Raw genomic sequence first — 10,085 nt, forward strand, 5'->3', positions numbered from 1 at the left:
CAGCCCTCACTAAAAACCCTGTTCCTTTCTTTTTCTGCTGTTTTCAATTCAATAGAGGCAGGAAAGTGAAATTTGTCTCAGGTTGTAAGGTTGTCACAATACCAGAATTTTATATTAATAATATTAGCATTAAAAAACAACACTCGATACCTCTTTTGATACCATAAAAAAGAGAAATAGGAACACAAAATAGAATCATTTCTTTACTGAACACAATTGAGGACCAGTTGATTTTCTTCCCCACTGTTCAGATGTGCAGCTCTGGGCTGAAAATCTGATTGTAATGTTGTGGTTTTTTTAATGGTTTTGGTCCTTTCAACACTATCCAATGACTATCATTTTAAACACAAGGTATAAAAAATGTAGTGAAGTATTGATACGTTTGATAATCTTAAAGTTGACTCTGGTTTTCAGTAGCTCTCATAGAGGATACATTTAAATGAGGATACATTGCAGACATGAAGCTTAACAAAACTATTAAACTAAATAAGAATAAGAAAACTAAACACATTGATGGACTACAAACTATGTACAGTAAATACAGATCAGATAGCTACTATATACTGTACAGGCTTGCGGTACAGGTAGTGCACAAGCATGTAAACACTGTATGGATAATAGGGGGTTTATGTGCATATTGTATGTGTCTGGTATACAGCCAGCTAAGGCTCAACTATGAAAATTATGGAATACTATACGGAACAATCAGATTATTTACGATTGTATTGTCATTTCACACAAATTGTTCACAAATATAATGGTCAATGAAACAATACAATTGCGATACAATTCAACAGCAACACAAACTACAGCCTCCAAAGTTGAATCTGTAAGTTTCAATAACAACCAATAATCAGCCACGGAATTAGTTTAATACTGTCTTAAGCGAATGACACTTTAATACTGAGACATAAGAGTTCATATTTCACCAAAACATCACCATACAAACTAAATAATGTTCAGCCATGACAAGATGGCAAGACAAGATTTCAATACAAAAAATCAAAAATGGCCAGCTGCCCCACAACCATTAGCTTAGCCAACCGTTAGCACAGTCAAGCATACAACCACCAAATGTACAAAGCAAAAGCTTTTTAATACACACCTTTCTTTTCGTACACGTTCAGCACTTTTCAAATTAACGCGAAATAGTGGGCTGAGCATTGTCAATTTTAAAAGGCCGCCTAAATTAGCGGTGACCAATCAGGTTCCACCAAGCTACAGGTATTTATTCAGCCCTGTAGCTCATTCATACTAGTGATGGAAATGACTACATTTAGTACCACTTTTGGCTTTTATAATTCAGCCAAAATTAGTAATGTTTTCACCTATGATTGTGCACTTATTCAATGTAATTGTGCTAAACCTTATAATTTCCACTATAATTTCACATTATGTTTGGTATAAAAACCTTAAATAATGTAAACATCAAACACTATTACGCATGTGTATTGGACGTTTTAATTATACCTAACTATGTTTTGTATGTTGGCAACCAGCACAACATACAACTGATTATTACCAAAGTGAGACATTTCTGTAGGCATTTTGCTCGATGACTTAATTTATCAAAATTGCTTCTGTTAATCGGCCAGTCAATTCATTGTTTTAGCTACACTTATTACATCAAAAACACTTTACCGTCCATTACATCCAAGCCCTTGCCCAAAGAGTTCACACAATGCTAATTAAGCCTTTCACTGTAAGGTAAATCTTTGTATTTAGCAAAATAGTGGAGTTTTTAAATCTGATATCTGTGGTGACATTCCCACACTGGTGCATCGATTTATGATTATTGATTTTGAGAGCTGAAGGGAGGAGCAGTGACAGAGTAGGCTACAGATCATATGCATGCGTCAACAGTTGTTAGGTAATTGCAATTAAAGATTATTAATAATGTATAACTGTTAATGTAATAATGTAATAGTATTATCCAATTATGTTTTAAGGAATTATACCTTTCATGGTCTATCACTCGCTGCAAATGTATTCTTATTTGAAAACAATTTATACATTCTAGTTTATTTGAAGCACAGAATAACAGAAAAGCAGCACCCCATCAAAAATAACAAAAATATTAGTATGTTTTAAAAATCATTTACCATGTTTGAGATGGTGTAAATGCAGCTCTTTCACCCTGACAAAAATAATTTGTGGGAATGTTTGACACTTCCAGTATTAAAGTCATTCAACTTGATGGTAATTGTAGATCAGCCCAAAGTACTGGCAATCTTAGTGTAAAAACATCAGAAAAAAAATCATCTTTCATGTTCTCCAAAGTCTTATTTGATAATCAGTGAATGATAATGACCAATTATATCATGTGATCATGTTGACCTCATTGTTTGTGTTTGCAACAGACTGACTCAGCCTCATTCAGCTGGAAGAAGGCTCATCGCTGACATGCTTATCACGCTCCTTTATCTGTCGCTTCTTTTACAATCAGGTGGGTTTTATGTATTACCTTATAATGGATGTACTACCTAAAAGGGTGCTTGAATGGTTGATTTCCCCTGGCATTTACAGCACACATGTATTTATTTACATTTACAGTTCTGTATATTGACATAAGACATGATGACATTTTATCCTTTGTGCTGCAGGTCTCACGTTTGTACTTCTTCAGTCTGGAGATCAAATATGTCACCCAAGAGTCACAGTGACGTTGGATTGCACCATGAGTCAAGGGTTCAGCATGGGCAGCTACACCATGTTCTGGTACCGACAAAACCACTACGGCGCTCCAGTGGAGTTTCTCATCAGAGAGAATGACCAAACTGCGAGGCACTTTCAGTCGTCGATTGACACATCCAAAAACAGCTTCTCTCTGAAAATCACTGAGCTGTTCCTGAACGACAGCAGCATCTACTACTGTGCTGCCAGTCACAGTGATACATACAGACCAGACAGTCATACAAATAACAGTCTGTTACAGATGGCACACAGGCAGGAAGGAGCTGTGGTTTGTTTGGTTTTTATACTAAATTGGCAACTTATACAAGATAGTATTTGGTCACATCTTTAGAAAATTGCGATAGTGATAGAAGCAGAACTAGAGCCCAAACAACATATCTGTCAGTTGATGTTGGCCAATCACAGACATATTGGTATGTTATATGCTGGTATATAATGCAGAATAAATGTTTGTGGTAATATATTGTCACTGCAAAGTTTATCCAGCACTGTGATTTGCAAAACTGTGGCAAGCAGCAAAGAGAGGGGAAGCAGCTCTAGCAACTACAATTGGTTGACAATGTATACGTAAAGAATATCAGCCTTCTGAGTACCTGAGTCACAATGTAATAGAAAAGTTCTATTTTAATTTTCAGCTCAAAAACCTACTATATCGTCACCATATCAGTAATCCCCCATCGGGTCTACGTAGATGGGGCCTTTGACATTTTTTGCTCATTTTACAGCCACCATAGTTTCTCCTTAGCACTTGGAAAAGGATGGTTAATCGAATGAGTTGCAATCTGAAACTGCACTGCCAGATGCCACTAAATCCTACCTACACGTCCTTTGAGCAAGGCAGTCAAAACATGCAGACCTGTATGAATCTGTGAATATAAAGCGGGGGGAGGATCAGAAGTTCAGAAGCTTTGTTTGTAGCAGTACAGTGAGTTACACCTGCCACAGTTCAGCCAGGAAGAATAAGTTAGAACCATCTACATAATTTCATTGACTATTATGATTTTTTAAACTTTGATTTACTGCATTGTCACTGCAGTGATGATCTTCTTGGTTGTAGTTTTTTTCAACAAAGATTTTCTTGTTCACATTATTGTTTATTTTTCAGGATTTTTCCAGGATTCTCCTTCTGCGTGAAAGTCCACCAGCCTCCACATGTAATCAGCCCTGAAGGAGACCCGGCTGTAACTTTGCAGGGTGAACAAGATGACACTCAATATTTCTACATGTACTGGTACAGAAAAAGCAGCCAGGGGAATATACAGCTAGTAACTTATTCCCTTGGTAAAGATGTGTGGAGCACTGAAGCTCCGTTCAACAAGTACAAGTACACCATGTTACGGCCTGCAGTGCTTAATTTCTCTCTGCAGATACACAGTGTAAAAGCTGCAGACTCAACTGTATATTACTGTGCATCGAGTAGAGCACAATGGTTCACAAAGCCTCAACAGCTAAACAACATCAGGAACAAACCGGGAAGAGAAGACAGGGGGTAGGAATAAAGGAGGTGGGTTATCATTTTTTGAACTGAGGGGCAAACTCCACTAGCTCCTAGAAGAACTGCCGCTCCACTACACACCACAAACCTGATCGGGTCAGATAAATAAGCAGGTGTCGACATTATAAGGTTTGCAGTACATTATTGCCCTGTACAGTGCTTCTTCTGTGTCATTCTGTGCTCAAGTCTGCACTTCCTTATATCATTTAATTCTGTGTGCTGCCTCACGATATGAAAGTATATTAAGTTCAAGGGCTTATCATACACTGACATCTACAGGGTTCAAGCAGGATTACACAGTATGTTAAAGAGGTGGCAAGTCAAATGATTTTAACTAGGCTGCCTACATGTGCAGTTGTCTGAATGTGGTGGCGTTTGGTCTTGTTTGACGTCTCATAATGCATTTACTTTTATTAAGTAGAAATAAAGGGCCAGAAACTATTATTGCCAATCATTTATTTTAATGATAATATCATACAGGGACGGATACAAACTAACAGACTAATGCCACATGACATTAGCTAAATGCAAAGCTTATCCTTAGATTAAGTGTTATTTAACAAGAAATAACGTCACTGAAAAATATTTTGATATAGAGCTAATGGTGGAAGAAACAATACAAAGCACAAGATCTCTGTTTAAGTTAGAAGATATTTTGTTCAAGGACTTCATGCAATCCTGTATTATTGAATTTCCCTTGGGATAAATAAAGCATCTATCTACCTACCTACCTACCTACCTACCTACCTACCTACCTACCTACCTACCTATCTACCTAGTTGTCTAAAATATAATAAATATGGAAAAAAATTATCAAAGGAGTATTCAAATCTGGGGACACAGTAAGTTTATACTGTGGGTAACAGAACAATCTAGTGTAACATGAACCATTATGTCTTCATAATGGATAATTAAGGATGCATAATGACAATACTGTTTAGTGTAATAACATAATATTTTTCCTCTCATTACTTGTGAATATACTTACATAACTCAGAAACATGTTATACCAGTTATGAGACCATTATATAGATTTGATGTCAATTTGTTGCTGAAAGATTTTTGGCCACTAGGCAACAGAACTACCACAACAACAACTATTACACGTCCAGTAGCTACATAACAACAGTAGCATTTATTTGGTGAATTTAAGTCAAATATTCATGTTCCTTCAGCTCTGTTTTGGTCTCCACCAAGTCTTAAGGGAGATATCAGGTTCTCTAGCTCCACTATGTTCACCAGCTATTTGCAAACCTTGTTAAGTGTGCTGTTTAGTATTGGTACGTAATGAACACTGTGTTTGTCAGGGCTGTTTCACCAAAAATACCAAGAGTGATGCAGAAAGAATGGAACGAGCAATGTGAAGTAGAACGTTTTTCCTCAGTGAATGTGTCTCCTCAGTTTACTGATCACTGGGAGGATCAAGAGGTGTGACCAGCAGAGATGTCACTTCCTCTGAGGAGTGACAAACAAACAGCTTCCCTTCGTTCTTGCTTCTTTTCTTAGCTGTCACAGAAATAGCAGCAGTCAGGTTGGAGCTCGTTCAGCCCGACCTGTGCAGCTGCTCTCACACACAGAGAGAGATGGAGGCTGAGATATGGAGAAGCTGGGTGGGGGAAGGGGAGAGGAGCGAGCGAAAGAGACTTCAGGTTTTTGTGTGATGGTTTTTCATTGTGGGGACAGGGGGCCACGGTGATACAATCCCATAAAGCCGCTGTACAAAAACCTCCTGCCATTAACTCCCATTCTGTAGACAGCTACATGCTACCTGAGACACTTGTTAGAGCAGAATAATCTGAAGGTGTGCAGGATGGCAGGACATTCTGACATTGAAAAGTCAATGTATATGTAGGAAATCTGCAGGAAAGAATTCCAGTTGGTATGGAGCAGTTGAACGCTTCTTTTACTAATCTTCACAAAGAAAAATAAACTTTGGACATTATTTAGCTCATCCTGCATGTTTAGACATTCAGTGTGACACTGGATTTGAAGCTTACTTTGGAAAAGGAACAAAACTGACTGTTTTGGGTAAGTAGATGCTTTTGTAACTTCAGTTCACTGCAACAAACTTAAAATAGTTAAAATGTTGGTATGAAAGTGGAGGAAAATAGCTGTTATAAAAAAGCTGAATTATTGAGCTGAAGTAAAAACACTGTGAGCACCATTCAGCCTGCTTACTTTGGCCAAGGAACCAAACTGACAGTTTTAGGTAAATATTTCACTTTATTACTGTATTTTGATAGATGTCACTTTGCTTTAGAGTACCAGTAGAAACAGAAGTATGAGTTCATTTTGGTAAAGAAAGGCACAAGGGTTTCATGCTCAGTATTTCTGCACTGTGTCTATGGAACTGAAGCTTACTTTGGAAAAGGAACAAAATTGACTGTTTTGGGTAAGTTCAGGATGATTAAAAGTGTAATAAGTTTTGGTCTTCATAGTTTAAGTTCAGCTCAGTGCTTTTTGATATTAAGCCAAAGCGCTGTGCCAATTACGAAGCCTATTTCGGGCAGGGAACAAAACTGACTGTTCTTGGTAAGTAAGACTTTAAAGAAAGGATTTACAGAACAAAGACAGTTAATATAATAAATATTCAAAAGCATCTTAATGTAAATAAGGAATGTAAAAGCAGCATGTCATTTTGAGCACTGATAAAGTGCACTGTGATGCTGGTTCTTTCGAGGCTTACTTTAGTGGAGGAACAAAGTTAACTGTTTTAGGTAAGGAGTTATTTTAAATTAATCATTAATTAAATATTGTTTAGGCATGACTTTGTTAAGATGTTTCTGTAACTTAATTTACGCTATGGCTCAACTGACTCCTAACCACCAATGACTAAAGCATGATTATTGCTTTCACTTAGATAAATAGTATAAGTATATAGATGTTTCAGAGGTAAAGGCTAGCGAAGGAATATTTGACTCTCTTAGATTAAAGTTGAAGTCTTTACATGTCAAAGAGTGACAAAGCTGGAGTAATTTCAAAGAGGCTCAGATAAAGANNNNGGTTTTGTTACAGTTGAGAGTCTCCGTGCTCCTACACCGAGGCTTACTTTGGAGCTGGAACTAAACTCACCGTTTTAGGTAAGAAAACCTGCAACAAAAAAAACTATCTGAGCTTAACTTTGTATGTTAAGATTATGGGCAATATTAAGAATACATTTAATAGACACTTTATTTGATGGCAGTGAACAAACTACTCATTTTTAAAGTGTGAAATAAGTTTAGGAAGAAGTTAGTTTTGTGCCAGTAAAAACAAGCGTTGTCTATGTTCTCCAATAAAAGTAGAGTACCAGTAAAATATTTGGTTGAATGCCCCAATTACTACCCTTACAGCAAGTTCTTATCAGCTCGGTGAAACACTGTGAGCTTTCTGTCAGAAGCTTACTTTGGAGCTGGAACTAAACTCACTGTACATTATTTGATACATACCAACATAGTATGTCGTAGAAAAAATATACTATAGAAAATTCTATTAAAGTATAACGCTCCTAAATGTTCAAAATCAGTTTTATACTGTCGAGAAGAGATTTCATTTGGTTAAAGCACTTCTTCTAGAGTTACTGTGTGCAGTTAAACGTTTTTAGTTTAAATAAAGAAACAGTTCAATTAGTACTATAGTTCAGTCATCCTAGGCATTTGTGCTGTAGAAGAATTTACACCAGCCAACATTGTCTCATTTGCAAAATAGCATTTATTTACTTGCATTAGACAAGAACAAAAGGGAAAAAATTTAGGACTTAAAAAGTAAGTGGGACAAATGTTGATTGTGATTGTACTTTAGGTGTACTGGTTAAAAACTGGTGAAAAACTAACAAAGTAAACAACAGAGATTTAATCAGCCACATGTGGTTTAGCTGTGCGCTCTAGAAATTATCCTGCTCATTTTGGTAAGGTAACCAAAGTAACAGTTCTTGGTAAGATGACTGCAATAACATCAACTTTATCTGAAGAAAAAAACATGTTGAACAAGAGTACAAAAACCTGTGCTGACCATGTTGTTTTTGTTGATGTTAGAGGGAAAATTGTTTCATGTGGGTCTCTAAGGATTTTGACAAGGCTTTAATTTTGTGATTTATGTCCTTTGTCCTTGCAGAAAAAGACCCCAAGCCCCCAAAAGTGGAAGTTCTTCGTCCTTCGCCAAAGGAGTGCAAAAACGGACAAAGGAATAAGACCTTGGTTTGTGTGGCCACTGGATTCTACCCAGACCATGTCAGTTTATCCTGGCAGATCAACGGGGTTGGTGTCACTAAAGGTGTGGCGACGGACGAGGCTGCCCAGTGGATGCCGGGAGAGAGGTTTTACCAAATCACGAGCAGGTTGAGGGTCTCTGAGGAAGATTGGTACAACCCAAAGAAGCAATTCAATTGTACTGTCAATTTCTACAATGGAAGCGATACTGTCCCTTACATAGGTTCAATTTCTGGTAAAGGTATGTCAATTTGGAAATGAGAAATTATATAAACCTGATCTTTTTCCTATTGGAAATACGTGTAACTGACTTCTGTCCTTGTCTAATCCATTTCTCTGCTTCGACAACAGCAAATACCATAACAAGAGGTAAATATATTATTTTGTGGCTCTGTACATCTCAACGCTTCAACTCTAATAATACAGCCTAAGAAATGCACTCATGGTAGTATTTATGAGGCTTTATGTATAAACCAAGAGTAGCTGCATGTATAAACTTTCACTCATCTGAATGTGTGAACTTTCTGCAGGGGAATATTTGAAGATCACACAGTCTGCCAAACTTACATACGGTGTTTTCATCGCCAAGAGCTGCATCTACGGGGCCTTTGTGGCATTTCTGGTGTGGAAGCTTCAGGTTTGTTTTACGCAATGTAGCATTGGACATAAAAACAGCTTCTATACACTTTAATATGTGAATGACCATCACATAAAAAGAGCTCATGACACTGTGTCCTTTCTGTCTGCTGCAGGGTTCAAATGGAAAGCAGAACTACTGAGAGCAAATCAATTCTAGGAGATCTAGAAGAAGATGTTGGTTTCTGTAAATCAAGGTTGAAATCTTTTCACAAGTTTGTATATTGCAGTGCATTTGCATTTATTACTCAATTACATAATCAAATTCTGCTGAAATAGATGAAAAGTTCTATACATATTATTTTTTTATCTTAAAGTCGCTTTGGCATCACATAATAATTCTGTGTTTGTGGTTGTGAATTGCTTGTTTGCTTATTTTTTATCTAAATAAAAGCATTTAAAAGGATGTCATCAATTGTGTGCTTTCATTTCTCTAAATAGTAAGTCAACCACGACAAACCTGGGTTTTTTATTATTCTCATGACTTCTCTAGATAGTAAAACTTTATCTACCTAAACCAGGAAGGGGTGATTTAATTAAGAATAAGGCAGGTAAATTACATTAGTCAGTTGCTCTAAACTGTTGCCAACAGTGCTGATAACGTATATGCAGTAACATCTTCCATGAGGTATTTTTAGCTGCTCACTTATCTGCCGGTTTTCTGAGAAAAGCAGCTATTTTTCACCCACATACAGTATGTTAAGACATCTCAGCTCAGAAAACCTTCACAAGCAGGTTCATTTGGGTCTTAACACATTTTTCCAATGAGCAAACTGAGTTGAAACTTGAAACCGTGTAGAGGAGTGGAAAGCAACAGCAGAGGAGAGGATGTGGTCACAGAGCAGCCTGCAGATCGTTCTCTTTGCTCAGAAATGACGAAGGTGCAACCTTCCACTTTACCACAACCTCCGGCTCACACCTGCATCTCTGCACCAACCCCCCCGCACTGCACATCTCTGAGCAAACAGCTGGGGGAAAAAAAGTCCATTTCTGTGTCAACTGAAGCTATACAATGAAGATACATGTGTGTTATATTGCATTCAACAGCTGTTTACTGTGATCTGGTGCAGACA

General features: G+C 37.3%; 1 protein-coding gene across 1 annotated transcript in view; it reads left to right on the plus strand.

The window, feature by feature from the left end:
• The window catches only part of LOC118337122 (M1-specific T cell receptor beta chain-like), a 14,933-nt gene extending 5,515 nt beyond the window's left edge, over window positions 1-9,418 (plus strand). Inside the window, exons 3-7 of the mRNA XM_035673995.1 lie at window positions 7,210-7,269; window positions 8,282-8,617; window positions 8,728-8,745; window positions 8,907-9,013; window positions 9,129-9,418. Of these exons, the coding sequence (XP_035529888.1) occupies window positions 7,210-7,269; window positions 8,282-8,617; window positions 8,728-8,745; window positions 8,907-9,013; window positions 9,129-9,155 (548 nt within the window). The 3' untranslated portion in view covers window positions 9,156-9,418. The remainder of the gene's footprint in view (window positions 1-7,209; window positions 7,270-8,281; window positions 8,618-8,727; window positions 8,746-8,906; window positions 9,014-9,128) is intronic.
• The last annotated feature ends 667 nt before the right edge of the window (window positions 9,419-10,085 follow it).

Source organism: Morone saxatilis, unplaced genomic scaffold (genome assembly GCF_004916995.1).
Source record: "Morone saxatilis isolate NCDOM2014 unplaced genomic scaffold, NCSU_SB_2.0 Contig3, whole genome shotgun sequence".
Classification (NCBI taxonomy): Eukaryota; Metazoa; Chordata; class Actinopteri; family Moronidae; genus Morone; species Morone saxatilis.